Genomic DNA, 21,771 nt, shown 5'->3' with positions numbered 1-21,771 from the left:
AATACTATAATATATACTACCTAACTTACTAATTAAGACGTCGTTAGGGCCTATAGGCACGCTACCTATATAGCCCTATATAGTATAACGTAGTCGTATATAGTAGTCTTATTATAGCTATAATTAAACGCCTTTAGCTTGTCTATATAGATCTTAGAGGTCTTCTTAACCTATACTTTAAGTATATAGATTAAACGCTTATTACCGCCGTTCTTATAGCGCTCGACTAGTATATTATATATATAGACTATCTTATTAAGATACTTATATATACCGAAGTCGGTTAGTATATATATATAACGGATAGACTTATAATACTAGTAATTCTTACTACTAGGCCCGAATTTAGTATTATAAGGATACTCTACTATATAGTTAGTATACTTCTAGTATCTATATCTTTATACTATTATATATAATATATAGCTAATACTTATAGGCTTTCTTCTTATTAATATAGGATAGGTAGCGATTATAAATAATTATTATAGGCTTAGTATAGACAATATAGTTAGGCATTATATTATCGATAATAGTTTAATCTATACTTATAGCTTAGATATAATACTAATATATACTAGATATAATAATAGTATAGAGAGATATTAATATACTTTAGCTTAGAAATGTTTTCTATATAATTACCTAGAAAACAAAGGGGATATATATATATATATATAACACTGCGTTACGCTATATAATAGTATTTACTATAATATTTATAGAAGGTATAAATATACGGAAGGGACGAACTATTAACTACGACATATTGCACTCTATATATATGCTCTATATATGTAGACCGCGGATAATACTCCCTAAGGCCTAAGGACAGGCTTAACAAGGAGGGAGGCAATTGTTATAGGAGGAGGCTAGCGAGGTATATAGAATGCGAAGCGGCCCGACGGAATGTCGCCTGCGCGCTGCAGGCGAGGCACGTGACGCCTTGGCGCGAAAGCTCCTTAACTGCTCGGAGCCTGCGCTCCTAGAGGACGAGCAGTTGTCAGTTCTGTTCGGTGACTAATAATCGGTCTACGGAGCCCTGCACGCTGCGAGATACTTAGCCTAAAACCCTTTGTATTCCTCTATCAGATTCCCCTACGGTCTGCGGTCGAAGAGAAGGCCCGGGCGCAATCTGGGCCTCGATGGTGGCGAGCTCGAACCCTAACATTACGACGACAGAGCAGCCATCTAAAGTCAACTATGGCTACGGCCTTGTTCTCCGTACTACGCCCTATTGCAATGCCGCCAAGTGTGACTACCGCTTAGCTCAGCGCCGACAAGACCTGCACCAACTTCAAGATGAAATTTCATCGGCGTGGTGTGCTGCGCTCAGTCCACTTTGCGCGCCCATCGCGCCTTTTGGCTCGACTAACAGCGTGTCCCTACGCCGAGATGTAGCGAATGAGCAGCAACCTCAGTCGGTTAATACGAAGCTGCAGCACATGGAACGACCCTCTCAGCTTCTCCAATAGAAAACCCACACACCCTCCAGCATTTCCATCGTGCTTCCATCGATCCGCTGCATGGCTTGTTAGGGTTAGTACACGCTCCTTCCACCCTCATGCATACTGAAGCCAGTTGAGCAAGCCATCGTCCAGATCCGCAGTGAAGACCAAATCTCCGTTCCCTTACCGCACCGTACTCTATCAAAGTGACACAGGCATCGCCCGAATCTTGAGCCCCACGCGAAATGCTGTTGGTCACTACGGTCGTAGCGAGTGCGGTACTGGGGCTGGTAGTCAGACGAGGCTCGGCTCTGCATACAGGCAATCCAAATCCGATGACCTTACACAGTAGGCGTATTGGTTATTGTTGAGCTCTTTGTCCCTGCGATAGAAGTGTCCAAGTATCAGCGGTAGCCACACCTTGCAGATGTTGTGCGCAGTACCAATTGACAGCCAGCTGGAGCAGAAGGCCGAGACGGTACTTAAGACTCTCACAGTCCTGTTGGATAGAGCGACTTGAAGCCGCTATAGAAGAGAGTACCATTTCTTACCGGTCCGTAGGCCAAGGAAAGAACGTCGGAAGTACAAAAGTCTGCTGTACCCAGCTGGTCTGTGACCAGGCCGTAAATGCGAGTAGGTAAACTCGAGAAGTCGGAGCGTAAGCAGTCGCCAACGGACGAGCTGTTCGCTGTCAGGATCTTACCTTTTTTGAGCGTGGTGTTGATAAACAGGCGTGCACGGGAACAACATGGCTCTGTTGTGGCTTGCTGAAGACCGGGCTGATGAGTAGATCCTCAGATCTTCAGCTGCGAAATTGCGGGATCGAGCATATTAGTCGAACTAACACGGCGACTAGAAGAGCTTGGAGACAGCTGCGCTCTGTAGTGTTGCATGTTTGGGTGTCACCACGTGGGAGGTAAAGTCATGGTTTCGGTAACTTTCAGTAACGCTTGCATGTCACCGGACTCCTCATAGGCTGCAAGACCTGCTACGTGTGTTAGCACTGCGTGATCCGAAATGCTGCAAGGCTGTGGTTGCGGATGCTGTTCGAGAGGCAAACGGTTAATGCTGCCACGCACTCTTGGTCGTGAAACTTTGAAAGGGCTACCTGCGAAGCGTCATACCCCTAACGCTCTGCTCCCGACCTCAGCTGCACCCGCCGCATCCACAATCCCAGCTCTCTTCCGCCTCCTCCTCTCCCTCGCGTTCGCTCTCAGCGTGTCCTGAGTAACAAACTCCTCCGGCAACTCGAACTCCTTCTCCACCGCTAACGCGACCTCTGGAATGGGATGTCCAAATGCCGTGACGTTCCTGCCATGCCGTGCCTTCCCCAATGCAGCGTCGCGGAGATGGCGTTTGGCATAGAAGCTTGTCATCGGCTCGGGAGGCACATACGGCACCGGCAGTGGGGGCGGAGGAAGAGGATGCGAAGTTGGGGTTGGCGTCGGCGTGGCGGATACTGATGTTCCTGCTCCTGACGGACGCTTCCCAAGCCGGATCTTAAACCCACTCTTCACAGCCTCCATCGTCTCTTGCTGCAGCTGCCGCGAAGCTCTCGCATTCATCTCACTACTAGGCGGCTCAACGCTGCCCTCGCCGCTCTCCTCTCCCTCCGTCTCCCCAGCGTCCCGCGCAGCAGCAGCATCTCTCTCCATCTTCTGCTTCCTCTCCTGCTCCTTCCACAGGCGAAACTTATCGACAAGTGCCTTCACTTCCTCAATAAAGTAATCCCTTTTCGGCTCATACTTCTTCGCCTCGCCATCCGTGATGCCAGTGATGCCGAGCACTTTCAGCCAGTCGTGGCCTTGTAGTCCTTCAAGCAGTCGCTCAAGCTGCACTTTCTCGTGCATCGCTCGCTCCTTCTCAATGTTCCGGAGTTGCTTTTCGCGACGCTCGGCGCGGCGGTGGGACTTGCCGTAGTAAGTGTCGGAGAGGGGGTCTTCGGAGTAGGGCGGGATGTTGCGGGCTAGGACATCAAGGTCGACAGTGGGGCAGCCATTGTGCTGATCTGTAAGCGTGCGTATAGGCGTAGTAGAGACACCGTTGGTGGCGTCATCAGGACGGAGTGGTGCGGCTTTGTGCGGCGTTGTGTGGGTGTGTGGTGACTGCTTCGGTGCATCATCCGTCACGTACAGGACGGTATCTGTAGTGATGAACTCCTCCTCCTTCTCCACACCGAAGATGACATCCTCGAAGTTGGGAAAATAGACGGCCAATTCGCTCTTCAGCCTAGGCCCCTCGTCATGTGATCGTAGTGTCCGCTTGTCCTCCTTCGTGTTAGGCGGCGGAGCGGGCTTAGGGGGTGGAAGTATGCGCTGTGCCGGCGGGCCACCCTCGCTGCCATGTTCCGCGACGGCATCCTCATCGACGTTGAGGGCAGTGCGCACACCGTTCAGTGTCTCCAGTAGCTGGCCATGTGGTTGTGCGACGGTGACTTTGGTAGGCGGCTTCGTCTCGGCCGATGATTGGGCGATGGGGAGATGCTCGCTACTATTGTGCCTATGGCGTATGGTCAACCGCCTCTTCTTCGCCGGCCGTCCTTCTTCTTCATGAAAGCCGTTGGAGTCACTGTCGGCGATGATGGCGGCGTCACGGGGATGGGGTGGTGTGTGTTGATGATGGTTGGCCGACGATCGCGCTGCTGGCGGTGACGCTGAAGCTGAAGCTGCTTTTGCGAGCGACGCATGCTCGTCACTATGTCGTGCGAATTGGCCGCCGGCAGTTCTCGGAACACGTGATGGGCGGGTGTGCGATGGCATGACTGCACCGCAATGATGGCATGGCGAAGCGAAAAGGTCGTGGACGTGCAATGTGTGTGTGTTTATTGATTGTTTGGCGCGTGCTGCCTCCGTCGTCGCGGTCGCGCTTGCCTCATCGTACGTGAAAGCGAACGAAGCTTCCCTCCAAACGGCCAACCTCGCTTCACTCTTGGGCTTCTACTTATCACAACGAACACAATATACGAAGAGCAGCATGCTCTGATACCACTACGGTCACGTTGTTCTGTGGAGCCTCATAACAGATTGTTGGTGATATTCTAAGTGAGTGAGATATAATTCGTGCTGACCTCCACTCGACGCATCAAGCACTCTGAAGCCCTGCTTCCATGCGGCACATTTTGTTAGGCGTCCTTACAGCCTACTGAGTGACCGGTCTACTCGTCTATGACTCGCATACCTCCCCTCGATCTGGCCGCGAGTTTCCATTGAGAATCCGAAATCTTAGCCAATGCCTAGCGGTAGATCATGCGGTGTCGCTGCATGGGCAGCGCAGATTTACACATCCCGATGCGCACGGTACTGCAATCATCCCCATTGACTTCTCGGACTTCCGGGACTCTGAGACACACCCATCTCATGGACCGCCGTCTCCTCCCGAGGCGGCCCATCTCCTCTCAACTCCGATGTCTCCGAGAACCTACGAGAAGAATTAGCGCCTCCAATGATGAATAGACTCCCGCCGTACCTAGAATGCAGCCTCGGTCCCGAACGCCGATGATCCAGCACCTCCGACATGCCCAGCGCGCTGACTGTGGTTGACGATTTGTACGCCATCGGCGACTGCTGATACGGCGGTAGTTGCCCGCCGCTATGCCTCCTCCACCCATCATTGCCTGTCGGGTATGTTGCGCCTCCTGTACTTGGATACGGGCTCTGTGGTCCGGCTGGTGCGTTGCCGCGAAGTCGTGTCAACTCGTCCTTTAGCCCTTTGTTGCGGCCGAGGAAGAAGAAGAGGGCCGCTGCCAGTGCGAGGACGGCGGCAGCGCCTACTGCTATGCCAGCGATTGCTCCGGAGGACAGCGTAACGGCAGAGGGCGCTGCGGAAGCTGTCGGTGAGCTTGTCGCCGTCGCCGAAGTTGGCGGACTGGACGTTGTCGTCGGCTCGAGGGAGTTGGTAGCAGTTACTGTAAGCGTGAACGGGGTGGCAGTCGCCGCCAACGATGACAGTGAGTTCTTCGCCTGAATTGGGAGGTTCTCTCCAGGCTCCAGCATATAATTTGCCTGCTTCGCCAACTCCAGCTGAGTATCCAGCGGAGTCTGCGCAGTTGGATTGATGACGCCGAGCATGCCCCAACCAATACACGACCCAGGCGCTCCGCAGTAGTAGAAGACGGGCGACGTGTCGTTGACGGTGACATTATAAACAGTTTGGGTACCGGTGGTGTCGTTGGTGGGCTGCCATCCGGAGTAGAAGCCCGTTTGGCCGGTTACGTCTGCGATAGGGATGCAAGGGTAGCCATAGGCTGCCTCGATGACCGAATGGTTGCCGGGCCAGAATTGGAAGGAGACAATGTCGCCTGGGACGGCTAGGATGGAGTTGGGCTGGAATTGATTCTGGAGCTTGCCAACCGTGACCTGCGAAGCGTAGTTCGAGAATCAGTACACCAACACACGCTCGCAATGGGGAGCGCTTGTGATCACCCACATAATGAACAGTGATTTCGCCCTGGGTAGCGGTCGGCGTGGATGCATTGTTCGCGCCGGTTTCCTGGGCGTATACAGCGCCGAGGGCCGCGACCCAGGCCACGAGTACTCGCTGGATCATTCTGCGCGATGTTTCGTTGTTGACGACTACGAAGTATGAAAGATTGAGATATTAGCTTAAGACCACGCAAAGAAAAGAAGGACCTGCGTGGCAGGCTAGGGACCAATGGCACACCCCGCCGTAGCAGAAAAGGACAAGAGAATAGTAAGACGGAGAGATCTTTCGCCAACACCGCTTAGTGAAAGCACAGCCTTGCCAATTGGAGCTTATTGCGGGTTGCAATAGCTTAGCAGATCTGCATACCGGTCCGGATTCTGCTGGTGAGACTTTCCAGTGGTGGCTTCTAATCTCCGCACGAGGCTGCAAGCCACTTGCATGGTCGACTCCTGAAGGAACGGCCAAGACATTGATACGGCAGAAGCTGTTGCACATCTTCAGCAGTAACGGGTGTCCATACTGCCGCGAGAAGCTGCAGGTTACCGTCCGGTAGCGAAATACATGGCTCGGTCATTAGGTGGCATATCCAATGTTGTCTCACCTCACGCTGAGGATCCCGTAACCGTATGATGGATCGTGTGCTATATTTACGCAGTGGTAATTCGGAGGTCAGGGTGTGGCGTAGCTAGCGGTATGTTGGTTCATGTTGCTGACTCAACCGCAGCTTAGGCTTGTGGAGAGAGTCGGGTAAGGCTGAGATAGTATGCTTCCGGTGAACGCCGAACCAGGGGCTGAACTCTCTTTGCGAACCTGCTACATCCACTACGGTAACCCTCGCACACTGTTCCGCTTGCGATATGCATGAATACCTCATCGACAAGCTACGCTCCGTGAAGATCTGAACGGTGATGATTATGTAGATTGAAGGCTGGACGACGCAGATGCTCCGCTTGCTTGCGAAATCCGCGTGTGTTAAGACAATAATAACCAGAGCCCTTGAGTCTACGGACGGAGGCGCATCGCTTTCGTGGATGCTGTACGATTATGGCTAGCACTCTATTCTGTGTACTCATAGCGGTCCCCTGGCGCTGAACGTGAGTGAGACAGCTATCGAGCTCTGTAGATACTACCCAGTGGTGATATCTGTTAGTGACGGCCGCCTTGTTTCGCAATGCCTCTTCCAACAACCAATGCGCACAGCACGCTTTGGTTTCAATCGCACACACTCTCGGCCTCAGCTACCGAAGAACCAGGCAAGGAGTCGTTGAGCATCTCATGTCGTTTGCGACAGGCTGGCCAAACTTCAGCGCCGTCACAGCCACAGCTACCACAAGTCAACATCCTCCACCACACAATCTCATACATTTGGTAAGGCAGTTCCTTGTCCTTCCACAGATCCCTTAGCTCGCCTTGCATGACTTTGTGCACACACACGAAGCCATGTGGTGCATGCTGCTCGCTCTGTGGCCGCATAGACGAGGTCCTGAAACTGCAAGCCACAGGTCCGAGAAGACTCCGCAAGACAACCTTGGTCATATCATTCAAGCCGCGCTGCATCTTAGAAAGAGCTTTATAGCTGGAGTCGAGAGCGAACCCGGACAGCGCAGCAATGGGTCCCGTTGAAACTCCAGGTATTCTAGATAATAGGCAATGCTCGGCGTCGCAGTGCACAGCTTCGCAGTCATCAACTCTCCATAGCCACATCATCAAGCCGAGCCCAATTTTCGTTACCGGATCGAGTATCACGTCGGTGATGCCATCCAGCACAATTGACGACCAGAACGTGGGTCGCGAGCCTTACTAGTCCCTTAGACTTGAGGTACCTGCGTTGAGGCGGCCAAAGCCGAGAGTAACCGGCATGCCGAGACTGGAACGTTCCGAGTTCGGTGAGAAGTGCTTGCGCCCTTTCGGCGACATTGTGGACCGCTTCGCTGGCGGTGATGGCAACCGTGATCGCAATGTCATGCGGTTGTGGGTCATCAAGGCAAGGTAATGTATATGCGCGTCCGCTATCTTACTCTCCGTATCCCTTTCTGTTGACACACTCTCCTTTGCGTCGTTCTCAGTTAGTGAAACAACAGTCAACTCGAGCGACACAATCGAGCGGCAAGCTGACGGACACCACTCACTCTTTTCCTTATCGGTCAAGACCGTAGCGTGCGTGTGTAACGTCACCTTCACCTGCAATCGAAGTTTTGCCGGAGACAGATACCTCAGCTTTCACCATTCCTGGCCGCTTGACCATTCAGGATGTAGCAAAGCGGCGTGCGGCTTCTGGCAAGCTAATCGCTGGTGCTGCAGCGGTAGCCGATATACACGCATTCCGAGGCATAACCCAGCACAACCACAAAACCGAAGCCAAGCGATGGGAGTACCGCATGACCGCAGAAGCCAAGACTCGAGGAGGCAGCTCCCTCAAGAACGCAGCTCGCTACCTTAAGACACCGGGCCTGATCAGTTTAGGTGGCGGTCTGCCAAGCAGCGAGTACTTCCCTGTCTCCGAACTGGGCATCCGTGTCCCTGATCTCAGCGAACTTGACGCCGCCAGTGGGTGGTTGACAGCAGGCAAACACGACATGGCAGAAGGTAAGTCGATGTTTGACATCGCCACCGCGTTCCAATACGGTCAAGGCCACGGCGCGGCACAGCTCCTCCGTTGGCTTGTGGAGCATACTGAGATCGTGCATGATCCACCTTACGCGGATTGGAGTTGTACCATGACTGTTGGATCGACATCGGCCTTTGACATGGCTTTACGTATGTTTGCAAAACCTGGAGACTGGCTGCTCAGCGAAGAATACACATTTCCTGCCATGGTTGAGACAGCTGCTCCGTTGGGCGTGAAAGTTGCCGCAGTAAGAATGGATGCGTACGGTATGCTTGCAGACTCGCTTGACGAGGTGCTCAGTAACTGGGACTATGCAGCCAGAGATGGACCGAAGCCATTCTTGATGTATACTGTACCTACAGGACAGAACCCGACGGGTTCGACGCAAACGCTGCAGAGGCGGAAGGAAGTCTACGCAGTGGCGCAAAAGCATGATCTCTACATTCTGGAGGATGAACCCTACTACTTCCTCCAAATGCAACCCTACACCGGCCCTAATGCTCCAGACGTTTCGCCACCGAAGTCGAATGACGAGTTTCTGCGCTCATTGGTTCCCTCTTATCTGTCGCTGGATACAGACGGCCGAGTAATGCGGATGGACTCTTTCTCCAAAATCATCGCTCCCGGTACTCGTTGTGGCTGGATCACCGCCAGCGAGGAGGTTTGTGAGCGGTACCGCACGCACGCCGATTTGTCTACACAAGGACCCAGCGGTGTGAGCCAGCTTATGCTCTTCATACTCCTAGAAGAACATTGGGGTCACGCAGGCTATCTGGACTGGCTCGTGCATATCCGGCTCGAATACACAGCGCGCCGTGATGTGATCCTGGACGCTTGCGAGAAGTATATGCCCAAGGAGATCGTGAGCTGGAACCCGCCGATGGCTGGAATGTTTTTGTGGCTGAAGATCAACTGGCACAAGCATCCCACGAGCACCAGCAAGACTCTGCTGGAAGTTGAGGATGAGCTGTTCCAAAAAGTCATCGGACACGGCACATTACTGATGAAAGGCTCATGGTTCCTGGGAGAGAAAGGTAGTGCGGACAATGAGATGTTTCTGAGGGCCACGTATGCGGCTGCTCCATTCGAGCAGATACGAGAAGCTGTTGGGAGGCTAGGAGAAGCTTTGAGGGAAGCCTTTGGGCTGAGGGCTTTGTCTAATGGAGCGTAACAGCGCCGTAGAGATGCGCAGCGGAAGAGGAGGCTTTACCATGAGAACAAGGGATAGCAACGAAATCCCAGAGCGCTCTTCCAGATGCGTGATACAACGGCAAGATGAGCAAACGACCGTACATCTTAAATAGGACGGTCATGGTAGGGCTTTTTGACCGCCTTGTCCAAGCTCCTCTACGAACAATGCATCCGGTCGGGTACTCTAGCCCTGAACGCCTCACGATGGGCAGTGCGAATCAGTCCGCAGGAAACTTTCAAGATCAATCTAGGAAGAACGAGCGCGATAACATCAAGAACTTCCTCACAAGCGAAGAGCCTATGCGCAAATGGGAAGCCAGAATCTCACCTTCGCCTACCATCGACGCTCCCGTTCATCGTCCTACTTACTCGGTTGCACGCATTGAGGAGAAAGTCCGGCAAGGGCTTGACGTTCTGCTGCAGCATCACGACTGGGAAGCACTGCTAGACATCATGCGGGATCTGAAAGCTTTGGAGCGGATTCGTGCGCACGATAAGAGGTGCGAGAAGATGGTGGAGATGGCAAGGGAGATGGTTGAGAGACAGGGGACTAGCAGTGAGGACAGGCTGGTGCTGAGGAGGTGCTTCGATCTCTGGCTGAAGCCTCCTTACTCGGCTGATCTTGAGAGGCAGTCTGCGCAGTTGGAGACTAGTGAGAGCGGCATGGACCAGTAACCTGGAGCAAGTTCAACTGTATAACATACAAGAGACTGTTCGCTTCACGGTTATTGTACAAAGAATAATCCATGGACATTATGCCGCCCTCGTCTCAGCCTCCAGCGCCAACGCTAAATCCAATGATCGTGCCTTAGGAACGCATGCGGCCAAGCGAGCGGAAGTAATCGTAGGCATCGTCACCCTTTTGTTACAGTCTCTCCGCCTCTCGCTGCTTCGAATATGCTGCCTGCCTACCACCATCGCCCAACACCGCTTTAAAGTTCTGCCGCGCCTTCACCGTCGGCTTCCATTTACGGCCACTCCGGCTAGTTGAGGTGCCCAAAGACCACGCCGAGGCAGTCGGTGAAGGCGTCTGCCTACACTTGGCGGCCAAGATCACTTGTAGCTCCCTCTCTGCCGCCCCCACTTCCTTCTCCACGGCCTGAACAGGCGACCCGGCTGAAGGATACTCTCTGCGAATGGCGCTCAAGGCTGCATGAAGCTTAACGCGTTTTGCAGCAACTGCCGTCTCCAATATCCTGCATAATCCCGCGTACTCTTCGTTCGACAAAGGGTGCAGCAGCTTACTGACGACGCTGCCCTCGTGTATTCGTAGGGTTGGTACGTGCGATCGCGGTAGACGCTTCCCACCCATCTGCGGCAAACGCTTCTCACTAGTCCCTCTGCTCGTAGTCGCCAGGACTGTAAGAAGTCCCAAACTTTTGGCGGCCACTGCTACTTCCAGTACTTTGTGCATCTCGATATACTCCCCTGTCGACTGTGGGTGCAACAGTTTGCTAGTGACTCGCCACTCGCGAACTCTTAAGGTTGGTCGATACGACTTCGGTAGGCGCATCACATCGACCTGCGGCACGCATTTCCCACCTACCTGCCGCGGCAAGCGCCTTCTACTTACCTGCCAGTACTAGGGCGGAGAGGCAGCGCTGCCGTCAATGCTCGCTTTCCTTGCGCCGAGTTTGAGCTTGAACTTGGGCTTCGGTATAGGTGGAGGCGGCATGGTCGCGCCGGGCGAAAAGGGCGGAGCGATAAGCTGTGTGGAAGGCGCGCCGTCGCCATCCGCTATGAGCGACGGGGTGTTGGTGACGGTCGAAAGAGCGCTGCCAGCATCTTCCTGCTTCACTTCCGAGGCGGGCAATGCCGTTTGCTCAGTAGGCGCAGGTCCGTAACTCCTAAAAGCGCCCAGATTAAGGCTTGGCGCCTGCGCTGCCGGGGAAGCAGACAGTCCACCACCACCGAAAAAGGACGAGCCATTCGTGGGGCTGTGCAGCAGGCTGCTTGACGGCGTAGGAAAGTAGTTTGGTGAGGTAGGTTGAGGCAGCAGAGATGACGGCGTGATTGAGCGTGAGAGAGACTCCGCTGTGGTTGCCGGAGCAGGTGTGGGGGGTGGACGAACCGTGCCGCTTGGTTGAGGTGGTTGAGATATTATCCTTGCCAACCCGGCCTTGCCGGCTTGGGTAACGAGGCGAAGTTTTACCATTCCCCGCTTCGAAGGCTGCGAAGAGGGTTTCACGGAAGGTACTTTGGCTGCAGGCGTAGAACCACGACGCTGCGATGCCACACTGGGACTGCGACGCGGAGGGCTTGTAGCCGTTGCAAGCACGGCGATGGGTGTTTGTTGATGAGACATCTTCAATGCCTTGGGGCTCGCGGAGCGTTGGTTAACAACATCCACGCTTGCTTTGCGCTTCAGACCCGCCGCAGTCAGAGACAGCTTAATCGGCTCCTTCGCCGGAGCAGGAGGCATGTGTAGTCCTGGAGCCGCGGGTGGACCCATGGACTGCTGTCTCGCTAACTGCGCCTTCAGACTGATGTCCTCCTCACTATCCTTTCTCGGCTTAAGGGCTTCTTCCGCAACCGGGCCGGTATATCTCAAACCCAGCATTCGGATTGCCTGCAGATCCTCGCTGTCAAGCGGCTTCCTCGGGGCGGTTTTAACACTTCCAGTCTGCCAGAAACGCATCTTTCCCCTGCCGAGGTGCTTACACCTGTACAACCTAGGCAGCTTCAGGGTAACCTTCGCCGATGCTACCGCCGGGTACAGAAGCGCCGCAATATCGCAGAATGCAGCAACCTCATCCAAAGTAAGGTCCGGAGATGTAGTTGCATACCAAAGCGCGCGCTTGAACCTGTCTTCGTTGCCAAGTGCCGCTTTCAGCGCCGCGATGGCGCCGTCGGGTGTGGTCTTGCGACTGACTTCGAACTGTCGGGCTTCGCTGCTCGCTGCTTGCTCCAGTATCAAGCCGTCGGCCTCAGCGGGCTGTGGTCGAGGCTGAACCGGCTCAGAGTCGCCGAGAGCAATATGGCCAAGAGCTTCGCCGAAGCACGCGAGTAAGCGGCCACGAACGAAGGGCGAGGGCTCGTCAGCAATGCAGTGGAGTAAATACGCCATCATGCTCATCTTCCTCGCTACGCCAATCTCAACCAAGCACCGAAACGCAGCAACACGCACCAAGTCCGCGTTGGCTGGGCGGGTGTATTGCAGTACTTCGCTTGTCTTGTCTTTAGCCATACCAGCCTTGGTCAGCTTCTGCAAACACTCAAGCGCCGTGAGCGAGTAGATGTTGTGGTACGTTGTCTCCCACTCATCAATCCGTCTGTAGCGCTCGATGGCATTGATGCCCTCAGCCTCGAGCGGCTCGTCAGGGTTTTCCGGCTCCATTGGCTCGTCTTCGCCGAAACTGAAAGTGTATGTAGGCTGTGGCTCACGGTGTGACACCACGAGAGAGTCAGCCAAACACGTGAGGAGTGTTGCAACGTAGTGGCAGTCGGAGAAAGGATTGTCCGAATTATCGTTGAAGCGCAGCTTGTCCATGAAGAAGCGGCGTATAGCGAGTGGCACCTTGCCTTCTCCATCTCTCAACTTCGCCATGGAGCGTGGAATGGCGCACTGGACGATGAAGTTGGCTCGATTAGTCCAGTCATTCGGTCTTGGCATGTTCTCGCCCGGAAAGCAAAATAGCTCTTCAAAAGCCTTCATTAGATGAAATTGTCCTATCGTTCTCAGCTCGTCGGCATTACTGCTCTGCGGATCGACTCTTGCAACCAGAATCGCCAGCCCGTCGGCAGCCATCGCACGAATGCCATGGAAGTACCGGTGGTCCATCAGTGTGCGCACCAGGATGCTGAAAGAGACATGGTGCGGGTTCGCCAGTGTGAGATAGCGCATGGAGTCGTACTGCGCCACCAGATCCCTATCCTGCTGCAGCTGCGAGACGTACATGTACAACGGCATGGTAAGATGGATCTTACCGATCCATTCGAAGTCGGCATCCATGCGGATCCACTCGTAACTCTCTTGACCCATGCGGTCTTCGTCTTCTGAGGTCCAGTCCACAAGATTCCACTCGCGGCATTCTTCGGGTGAATCCAGGATGTCACCAAGACAGTACAACAGTGACTCTTCGCCGCCTTCGCCATTGTTGCTCTCGGCCATTGCGCGGTCTTTCTGGCGCCGTGAACGCTTGAGGCGCTTGTACTTTGTGTTGTACGGTATCTCAAGCTTCGTGGTCTGCTCCTTGATCTCTACGATATGCTCGTACGGCGTACCATCCGCTTCATGGATCCTGATCGTCATCGGGCCGGTGAAAACAGGTAGCGTCTCTGGCGCCCAGATCTCCTGCACGTGCTCTTTGATCTCGCGCATGAAATTGTTCGGCGCAAACGGCGGCTTCGTCTGCCGTTCAATCTGGCGCTGCAGGATCGTCATCTCGACCACAAGCTTCTTCTTGTTGAAGCGTTGGGACACTTGGAAGATGGGGCAGCCGGCGCCGAAGACCCACTGACGGAAAAAGGACTCGAGCTTGTTATGGCCGAGCTTCTCGCATTGCCGTTGGAAGTCCACCGTCGAGAGCTCACCGTTCTCGAGTGTGCCGGTGGTGGCGTTGACCAGGATCTTGTTGATGATGCGCTGTACGCCTGTGGTACCGCTCGCCTTCAAAAGCCTTCTGTCAAGGATGAAGAGGACAAGCGCGGATTTGAGATCTAAGAACTCGCGGATTGACGGGTCGAGGTGCAGATAGTGGCCATGTTGGGATATGGATGGACGATCAGCATCAAGCTCGTACACCTTCTCTGCAGCGAGCTTCTGTTGCCATCGGTAAGCGTTGTTGCCGAGCAAGGTCTTACCATACAGATCCGACATATAGCCCGCAATTCCGGAGACAACCCAAGCATCGGAAGGTTCTTTGGCGATGACGCTGACCCCTGCCCACTGCTCAGCAACCGCACGTATGATGGTCCTTGTGGTTGGCTCAAGTGGCTCGATGATGTCGGCTGGAAGGAGAATGTGGGAGCTGCAAATGGTGAAGCCAGCTGCTGCAACTGTATCGTGGACCATGTCATCCGCGAACAGTATCTTGTAGCTTGAGAACGGGAACGAGGTGTAATTGACGCCGAAGTAGTCGATGATCCGTGTGGCGGGATAGCAAGTGTTCCGCACTTGGTCCCCCCGACCAGGAAGGCAGAAGCCGTCGACCTTAACCGCGCGCTGACCGAGCCTTTCTTCATCATCCGCGTCCCGCACGCTGGACAAGTCGATTCTCTCAAACGGGCCAACAGCGAAGGCGATGTGGCGAGCAGTGACCGGATCTGTGAGGCTGAAGGTGACCGTGTGCCGCGTATCGTCTTCTGCATCGGCGACGTCGTCGATTTGCTCGCCGACGCACGCAACAACAAGCTCCAAAGCAGCATCCTCTTCGCTTAGGTCGAGGGAGAGCTGCGGCATCGAAGGGTCTGTATTTGCCGCAGTATGCTTCTCGGCCACGCCGTTTTCCATTCGAGCGTTGCCATCTACACCAAGCGGTTCTGCAGGCTCGACTGTCATCGCTGACGACTTTCCGAAAGCATCTCCAAGCGTCCGCGGACATCGTATTGACAGCTCCCAGGTACATCTCGCGGTCGCATTGTCGACGCAGGGAAAGATGCAGCTTGTGTTGCCTGGTAGCGGGCTGGCCTTGGTGTACATGTACGGGTACCGCTTGTCGCCTTCTTCGCTGCCAATCCAGTGAACGCCATCGCGGAAGTTGTCTACTTCAAACTCAATAAAGAGCTTGATCGGCGCAAACTGCGGGAGGTGATGCTGTCCAGCGGATGCCAGTATCGGTGTCTCCGCGATTGCCACGCCGTCCGCGTCTGTCTCGTGCCGCTCCAGGTTCGGCGTGCCGCTCACGCGAGCCGCTGTGACCGCCGCACTTCCGGCATCGACGTGCAACTCTTGGATCTTTAGCTTCGGCGGCAGCGCAATGAGGAGTTCTGGCCGCAATCTAGGCGCGAGCGAATGCAGAACCTTCTCCTTCAGCATCTCATGCTGATGCACGTTGGAGCCGGCCGGCATGCGCAGGCGACGGTATGGGTCCTCATACTCGTACTTGGCGGTGATGCCGCCGGCCTGAACGGAAGTGAGAGTACACTGCCGGCAGTGCAGCTGGAGTTGTCGTAGATCCTTCACGAGCGGCTGCACCGTGATCTCCGTGCTGCCTTTGAGCGAGCGGCGCGCAAAGTCGACATCCAAATCCACCCGCTGTTTTAGGATGCTATACTCCGGTACACTCGTGTGCTGGATACCATCCATCGCATCATCGTCCACTGCATTCATCCTTGCGTCTGCGCCGCTCACTCGTCGTCGGCGAGTGAGCCTTCATCTCCCGCTCCCGCCGTGCTCGTCAGTCGTGATGCGCCAGTAGTAATGGATAGAACGCGGCTCGCGCGGGGATGCTGTAGGCGTGGAGTGAGACTTCCTGCCGCCAGAACTACCGGATGAGATGTGTGTCCACTCGCAGCACTGTGATAAGTCGATATTCATTCAGAGGTCGGATCACAACAATGTCGGCAAGTGGTGCAGCTGCGCTTTTGACATTTCGGCTGCTGCCGTCCACCTCGCCTCGCGCGTCACCTGCACATGGAAACTGAAGCCTTGGCCCTGCGACTGTCTACAACAACACATTCACCAACGGAAACAGCGAGAATGTTGAGCGGGGAGGGTGTGCGAGTCAGGGAGGGTTTGCCATTCACTACACCAGCGAGCGATCAAATTTGGGTTGTGAATGTACAATGCCCACGAGGTACAGCAGGTTAGGGTTGTGGACGTTGTGCCCATCAGACCGTGAGCCTCAACGTGCACATCAACATCCTGCATCTGCTCACTCATGTCGGTTGTACTGACCTGTCCGGCGACGACATTCACTCCACCGTTACATGTATGCACGTTGTGATTAGCGATCCTGCCATAGTCAGAGGAGTACTCGGTCACAAACCTTTGCTCGGGCCCGCAATGTTCATTTGGCTGTGGGAACCCCATGGGACAAGGCTTCGGTAGCTGCTTGCTCTCGGGGCCCCGGAAGTGGTCCGCATTGATTGCGGAGACAGACATGTTGCAATGGATAAAATGGTTTGGATCAACTTGTTCACGTTAAGTGGCGACAGCTCTCCGTCACACAGTGAACAGAACAGTCAGCATGGCCGCATCCTATGTACTGGAAACCATGGCCCATTACCCAGTCCTACTGGCTGTGGTACTGAGTAGCGGCTGCTTCCTGACTTATGCCATATACCAGCGCTTCTACCATCCCCTCGCCAAGTATCCCGGCCCTCTTCTAGCATCGTTAACCGATCTCTGGCAGGTCTACCAGTTCTTGACCCTCAAGCAACCTTACACGCTCACACAGCTTCATGAGCAGTATGGTCCTGTCGTTCGCTATGGTCCGGATAAGCTCAGCCTTACCGACGAGGATGCCATTCCCGTGTTGTACCAGAAGGGCGGTAAGATGTATCCGAAGACCGAGTTTTATGACGCATACGGCGCAGCGCACCCGAATGTCTTCGGCATGCGTAATGAGGCTGTAAGGAATTTCTAGAGACAGCCAACATCTGCTATGGACGCGACAATGCTAATGGATCAATAGCAACATGCAACTCGGCGGCGGCACATGTCTCATAGCTTCTCCATCTCCTACGTCAAGGAGCTGGAGGGCTTCCTTGACAGCAACATTGCTATACTGAAGCGCAAAATCGCCGAGCACGCAGCTTCTGGGAAGGCGTTCAACCTCAAAGAACTGCTGCACTACTACGTGATCGATGTACTTGGCGAGCTCGCCTTCAGTCAATCCTTTGGACTACAAGAAGCGGATGAGGATGCTGCTGCGGCGATGGTACCGCCAGTCGTAGAACACAGCCTGCTGTCTGCCGCAACAGGAGCCTGGCCAAGCATGACGAAGACCCTTAAGCGCTGGTTGCCATACTTGCCATACAAGCCGACCAAAGCTCTCTTTCGTGGCCGCCAGGCTTGTGCCAACCTTGCTGCCGAATGTGTTGCCCGACGAATGCGTGCGCTAGAACACTTACGGAAGGAAAACCTCGGTGCGACGGACCAAAGAAAGGACATATTGACGAACCTCATCTTGGCGAGAGATCCAGAGACAGGCGCTCATCTTACTGAGGCCGACTTACAGACTGAAGCGTTTGGCTTCATAATCGCGGGGACCCACACAACCAGCGCCACGACTACCCTGCTGTTCTACCACCTTCTCCATGCTCCGGACATCATGGCTCAATGCGTGTCAGAGCTCGATGCCAATCTCCCGGATCTTACCGCAGACCAACCTGCTTACTCAGGTAGCATTGCCGAGTCGTCCCTACCTTTCCTCAAGCAGTGCGTGCGGGAGAACTTCCGGATTACACCGGTGTTCACCATGCCATTAGCACGCCGAGTCGTTGATCCCGCTGGTGCTACTATTGGAGCGGAACACTACCCGCAAGGTGTAAGTTATACTTTCCCTTTTGGGAACGTTCGGGGAGCACGCGCTGACACTATGACCCATTAGACCTCGTTGGCGGTCTGCAATCATGCCTTTCATCACAATCCAGATGTGTGGGGGTTTGATCACAACACATTCCGACCATCTCGATGGAACGAACCAAGTGTCAACGCTCGTGCGCGGTATCTGATGCACTTCGGCCTGGGCCCTCGGCAGTGCATTGGGAAAACGGTGGCAACGACAAATATCTACAAGCTCTCCAGCACGTTGTTAAGGGAGTTTACTTTTGTCCTAGCCGAAGACACAGAAGCGGAGAAGGTGCGTCAAGGAGGCTTCGTGGGCAGATTGCCCGATCTTGTCAGCGTGGGTGTTAGCGACCTCGGGACACCACTCATGGTGAAGGCGAGCTTGAGAAGCAAGCAAGCCCACAACCAGTCCACGGCGCCGTCGTAGGATCGAGTCAGTTATGCGGGTATCACCTCCAATCCTTCACAAGCACGATCACGCCTGACGTTTGCCCGCGTCTGCACAGTCCACCGCCAGTTTCGACATTATCGCCTGGAGTCACCGTGAAGATCTTGCACGGTTGAATAAGGTTTACTGATGCCTAAATATTGACTCGCTAGAGTCAGCGATCATGCTGAAGTCAGCATACAACCCTGCCATATAGCCCGTAGGATATTCGGGAGCGTAACCTTGACGAGACCAAGTACTGTGCTCGGCAAACGCGACGTGGTCATACAACCAGTACGTTTAGGATTCAACAAGTGATCCGACTTTCACGCCGCCGGAAAGCAGCGATACGCTGCAGATAGTGACACGCTCGCGCCGCAATATGATGCACCGAGTCTTGCCTCCAACACTAGAGCATACTGCATCAATTATTCATATCGCACGCTACATAGGCGTCCGTGCTTTAGGAGCCCGGCCTAGGTCTTCTATGATCGAATTTGTCGTGTACACATGCAGTGGGGGCATCAGAACAAGTCGAAAGCGCCACCAACATCCTATCTAAGCGAGCCGCATACAACCTGTCGGGCACGATTGACCGCATGCATGTAGTGACGACAATCTGTTTAATCCTCGTATACTTGAGGATCGCGGCGCGATGGAGCCGAGCCGGTATGGCACACTGCCAGCGACTGAACAGGCCCACAAGGACCATTGGAGCGAAGGGCCGTACTTGTGGAAAGATATTTCACAGTCTAGCCTTATATCAGTGTCTCTACCTGGCCATTCCGAGGACAACAGCATCCCATATCTCACTCGTCCACCGCTTGAGCGACGGTCCTCTCAGTTGATGAGCCCCACATTGGCCTCTTGTTTCTGTAATGCACTAGCGGTCATGATCCGAAACCTCTTGCCGAAGAGCCAGAGCGGGACGGTTAGCAGCGCAAATATGGCCATGATCATGCCGAAGATTCCAAAAGGCTCTGCTGCACCGGCTTGCTCAATCCAGTCGGCGACGAAGTATGTCCACGCGAAGGACACCACAGCCCGAATGATGGTGGTCAGGACGAAGCAGTTAGAGCTCATGTAGCCATAAGACTCGATGAGCTACGTAGATATAGTCAGTCAAGAACACATCAAGCCGGAAACATCGACTCACGTAGTTGAAGCCAACACTAGGTATTTGGGTGATGCTGAACGATACCATGCCAAAGCCGACAGCTAAGCCCGCCCATGTATGAGCGCCCGGGTACTGAGCGGAGAATCCAAATGTCCACATTCCGGTGACGGCCAAGAACAAAGCGGGAAACATGATTGGAAGACGACTTTCCGGCTCCGCAAGGCCATCTCGCTCGTGCTTCGCGGTGCGAGTCACCTGCCGATCGATGACAAAGTACGTCGCTGCCCTAGCGCTCACATGTCAGCGTGGAGTATGCGATCCGTATGGCTTTGTGCCTCACCCTCCGAGAAATGTGCCTATGACACCTGCAATGTTGATCAAACCAACATTGTTACCCCACAGATATGGTGGCATCGACAAAAGCTGGGGTGCCTGCAACTCATGCATCAGCGGCCATGTCGAAGTGATACAAGGTCAAGAATGGGGCTAACCATTGAAGCAGGTCACGACACCGCCAAGAAGTCCTCCGTAGTGCAGCATTACCACCCAAATGCCAGGAAAGACCAGGGGTAGCCACGGTGCAACGCAATGGTGAATGACATTGCCACGAAAAATGCCGACCTTGAGTTGCTGACCGATTGGGAAGGAGTCGTTCGGCGCTGGGCTGGACTGAATCTCAACGTGAGCGATATTAATTTTCTCTGTTAACACTTCCCGGATAGCGTCTTGCCGAGAAAGGTGGGCGGAGCGGTCGAACAAGGTTTCTGGTACCAGGAAAAACTGGCAGAGAAAGATGAAGCCGCTAAGGGCAGCGCTAATCCAGAAGATATACTTGTAGCCGTTGATGCCAGCGATGTAACCACCGCACAATCCACCAACAAAACTGCCACTTGCTAAGATAATGGTATAAACGGCCTAGCGTAAATTTAGTCTGCATTTTATGTAGACGACGATATGATTTCGAAGATTACCATTGCGCGGCCCCGCTGATGAACGAAAAAGACTTCGCCGAGAATCTCGGGTGATATAGTGTCGCCCGGCCCTCCACCGATACCCTGGACAACTCTGGCAGCCAGAAGACTGTTGAACGAGTTCACGGCGCCCGCCCATATACTGGCGGCGATGAGGATCAGCTCGGCCAGTAGCATGATAGGCCGACGGCCGAAGATGTTTGCAAGCGGTACCCAGAAGACATTCGATACGCCCAATGCCAGCACGTTGACAGCGACCAAGTGGGTAAGTTGTCCGAGTGATCGAGGCGGAAGCATCTCATGTGCCAGGATAGGGATTGCCGGCGCGATAGCTGACGAAGCAAAGGTCGCTATGAAGGCGTACATTGACACGGTGAGCAATACCGCAGTCTTCTCCACATGGGCCAGTTCAAGGGATCCGCCGGGCTTGCTGACGGGTGAGGGATCAGCTGAATATGATCTTCGTTATGCTCAGTGCCGGTCATTGTCCGCTGCAACTCGTGCTCTGTGTTTCGACATCAGTGTCTCTTCAAGCCTCACACGGCGTAGTAGCATAGACGTACCCACAAGAACAACGGTACCGGGCGGTCGTGCATGCTTGACCTCGTCCTTGGAAAGCGAGAACGCGGAACGCCAGCCTGACATGGCGGACAGGTCTTCTGATCGACTAATAACTCAAGAGTTTGTGTAGTCAGTGACTTGCCGCTTCGACACTTTGGCTGGTACAGAACGGAACAAGAACGTGGGGACTCCACATCTTTTGTTCCCCCGTACATGAAGAGACCCGAACGCTTTTCCCCGCACCGACCCGACAGTACATAGAAGTGCATGCGTTCGCATCACGCGGGCTCATGACGACGAGGGTTGGCTGATGTGATCGGGCCCGCACTGTACGTGATAGTGGCTTTCCAGCGTCGCAAATGCGCCGCTTGTACACTTTCACCTTGGAAGGTCTTGAATGGGGAGACCACAATCGTACTGCAAGAACCATCAAGGAACCGACCATGAGTGCTCCGGAGCTGCCCAGCACAATGCTTGCTGCACGGATTATTGAGGTAGATAAGACTGTTGCTCACTTGGCATATTAGTATCTCGACTGACTTGGGAAGATTTTGCTGCAGTACGGGAAGTC

General features: G+C 54.2%; 9 protein-coding genes across 9 annotated transcripts; 3 read left to right on the top strand and 6 right to left on the bottom strand.

Moving 5' to 3' along the window:
* Window positions 1-1,093: 1,093 nt before the first annotated feature.
* BAUCODRAFT_35490 (uncharacterized protein) lies at window positions 1,094-1,858 on the top strand. The gene has a single exon (XM_007679300.1). The coding sequence runs from the start codon at window positions 1,146-1,148 to the stop codon at window positions 1,473-1,475; it is 330 nt and encodes a 109-aa protein (XP_007677490.1). The 5' UTR covers window positions 1,094-1,145; the 3' UTR covers window positions 1,476-1,858.
* A 708-nt stretch (window positions 1,859-2,566) lies between these two features.
* Window positions 2,567-4,207, bottom strand: BAUCODRAFT_149471 (uncharacterized protein; the record flags this gene model as incomplete). Its single annotated transcript, XM_007679757.1, has 1 exon — window positions 2,567-4,207. One exon carries the CDS (start codon window positions 4,205-4,207, stop codon window positions 2,567-2,569), a length of 1,641 nt encoding a protein of 546 aa, XP_007677947.1.
* A 212-nt stretch (window positions 4,208-4,419) lies between these two features.
* Window positions 4,420-6,482, bottom strand: BAUCODRAFT_157927 (uncharacterized protein). The gene is made up of 3 exons (XM_007679756.1): window positions 5,874-6,482; window positions 4,914-5,803; window positions 4,420-4,865 (listed from the first exon to the last, which is right to left on the bottom strand). The coding sequence occupies exons 1-3, from the start codon at window positions 5,991-5,993 to the stop codon at window positions 4,754-4,756; spliced, it is 1,122 nt and encodes a 373-aa protein (XP_007677946.1). The 5' UTR covers window positions 5,994-6,482; the 3' UTR covers window positions 4,420-4,753.
* A 269-nt stretch (window positions 6,483-6,751) lies between these two features.
* On the bottom strand, window positions 6,752-7,660 carry BAUCODRAFT_35485 (uncharacterized protein). Its single transcript, XM_007679299.1, has one exon. The coding sequence runs from the start codon at window positions 7,572-7,574 to the stop codon at window positions 7,083-7,085; it is 492 nt and encodes a 163-aa protein (XP_007677489.1). The 5' UTR covers window positions 7,575-7,660; the 3' UTR covers window positions 6,752-7,082.
* A 68-nt stretch (window positions 7,661-7,728) lies between these two features.
* Window positions 7,729-10,092, top strand: BAUCODRAFT_578314 (uncharacterized protein; the record flags this gene model as incomplete). Its single annotated transcript, XM_007679755.1, has 3 exons — window positions 7,729-7,859; window positions 8,027-8,031; window positions 8,064-10,092. The coding sequence occupies 3 exons, from the start codon at window positions 7,729-7,731 to the stop codon at window positions 9,647-9,649; spliced, it is 1,722 nt and encodes a 573-aa protein (XP_007677945.1). The 3' UTR covers window positions 9,650-10,092.
* Window positions 10,093-10,534: 442 nt separating this feature from the next.
* On the bottom strand, window positions 10,535-11,083 carry BAUCODRAFT_149467 (uncharacterized protein; the record flags this gene model as incomplete). Its single annotated transcript, XM_007679754.1, has 1 exon — window positions 10,535-11,083. The coding sequence occupies one exon, from the start codon at window positions 11,081-11,083 to the stop codon at window positions 10,535-10,537; it is 549 nt and encodes a 182-aa protein (XP_007677944.1).
* Window positions 11,084-12,147: 1,064 nt separating this feature from the next.
* Window positions 12,148-15,916, bottom strand: BAUCODRAFT_123936 (uncharacterized protein; the record flags this gene model as incomplete). The annotated part of the gene is made up of 2 exons (XM_007679753.1): window positions 12,148-12,167; window positions 12,223-15,916. 2 exons carry the CDS (start codon window positions 15,914-15,916, stop codon window positions 12,148-12,150), a joined length of 3,714 nt encoding a protein of 1,237 aa, XP_007677943.1.
* Window positions 15,917-16,320: 404 nt separating this feature from the next.
* On the top strand, window positions 16,321-18,551 carry BAUCODRAFT_111049 (uncharacterized protein; the record flags this gene model as incomplete). The annotated part of the gene is made up of 3 exons (XM_007679752.1): window positions 16,321-17,183; window positions 17,247-18,101; window positions 18,165-18,551. Exons 1-3 carry the CDS (start codon window positions 16,800-16,802, stop codon window positions 18,549-18,551), a joined length of 1,626 nt encoding a protein of 541 aa, XP_007677942.1. The 5' UTR covers window positions 16,321-16,799.
* Window positions 18,552-19,391: 840 nt separating this feature from the next.
* Window positions 19,392-21,284, bottom strand: BAUCODRAFT_123934 (uncharacterized protein; the record flags this gene model as incomplete). Its single annotated transcript, XM_007679751.1, has 7 exons — window positions 19,392-19,655; window positions 19,708-19,954; window positions 20,009-20,100; window positions 20,176-20,583; window positions 20,640-20,971; window positions 21,004-21,144; window positions 21,203-21,284. 7 exons carry the CDS (start codon window positions 21,282-21,284, stop codon window positions 19,392-19,394), a joined length of 1,566 nt encoding a protein of 521 aa, XP_007677941.1.
* Window positions 21,285-21,771: the final 487 nt, after the last annotated feature.

Source organism: Baudoinia panamericana, assembly GCF_000338955.1.
Source record: "Baudoinia panamericana UAMH 10762 unplaced genomic scaffold BAUCOscaffold_8, whole genome shotgun sequence".
Taxonomy (NCBI): Eukaryota; Fungi; Ascomycota; class Dothideomycetes; order Mycosphaerellales; family Teratosphaeriaceae; genus Baudoinia; species Baudoinia panamericana.
This window is presented reverse-complemented; position numbering and strand designations above follow the sequence as displayed.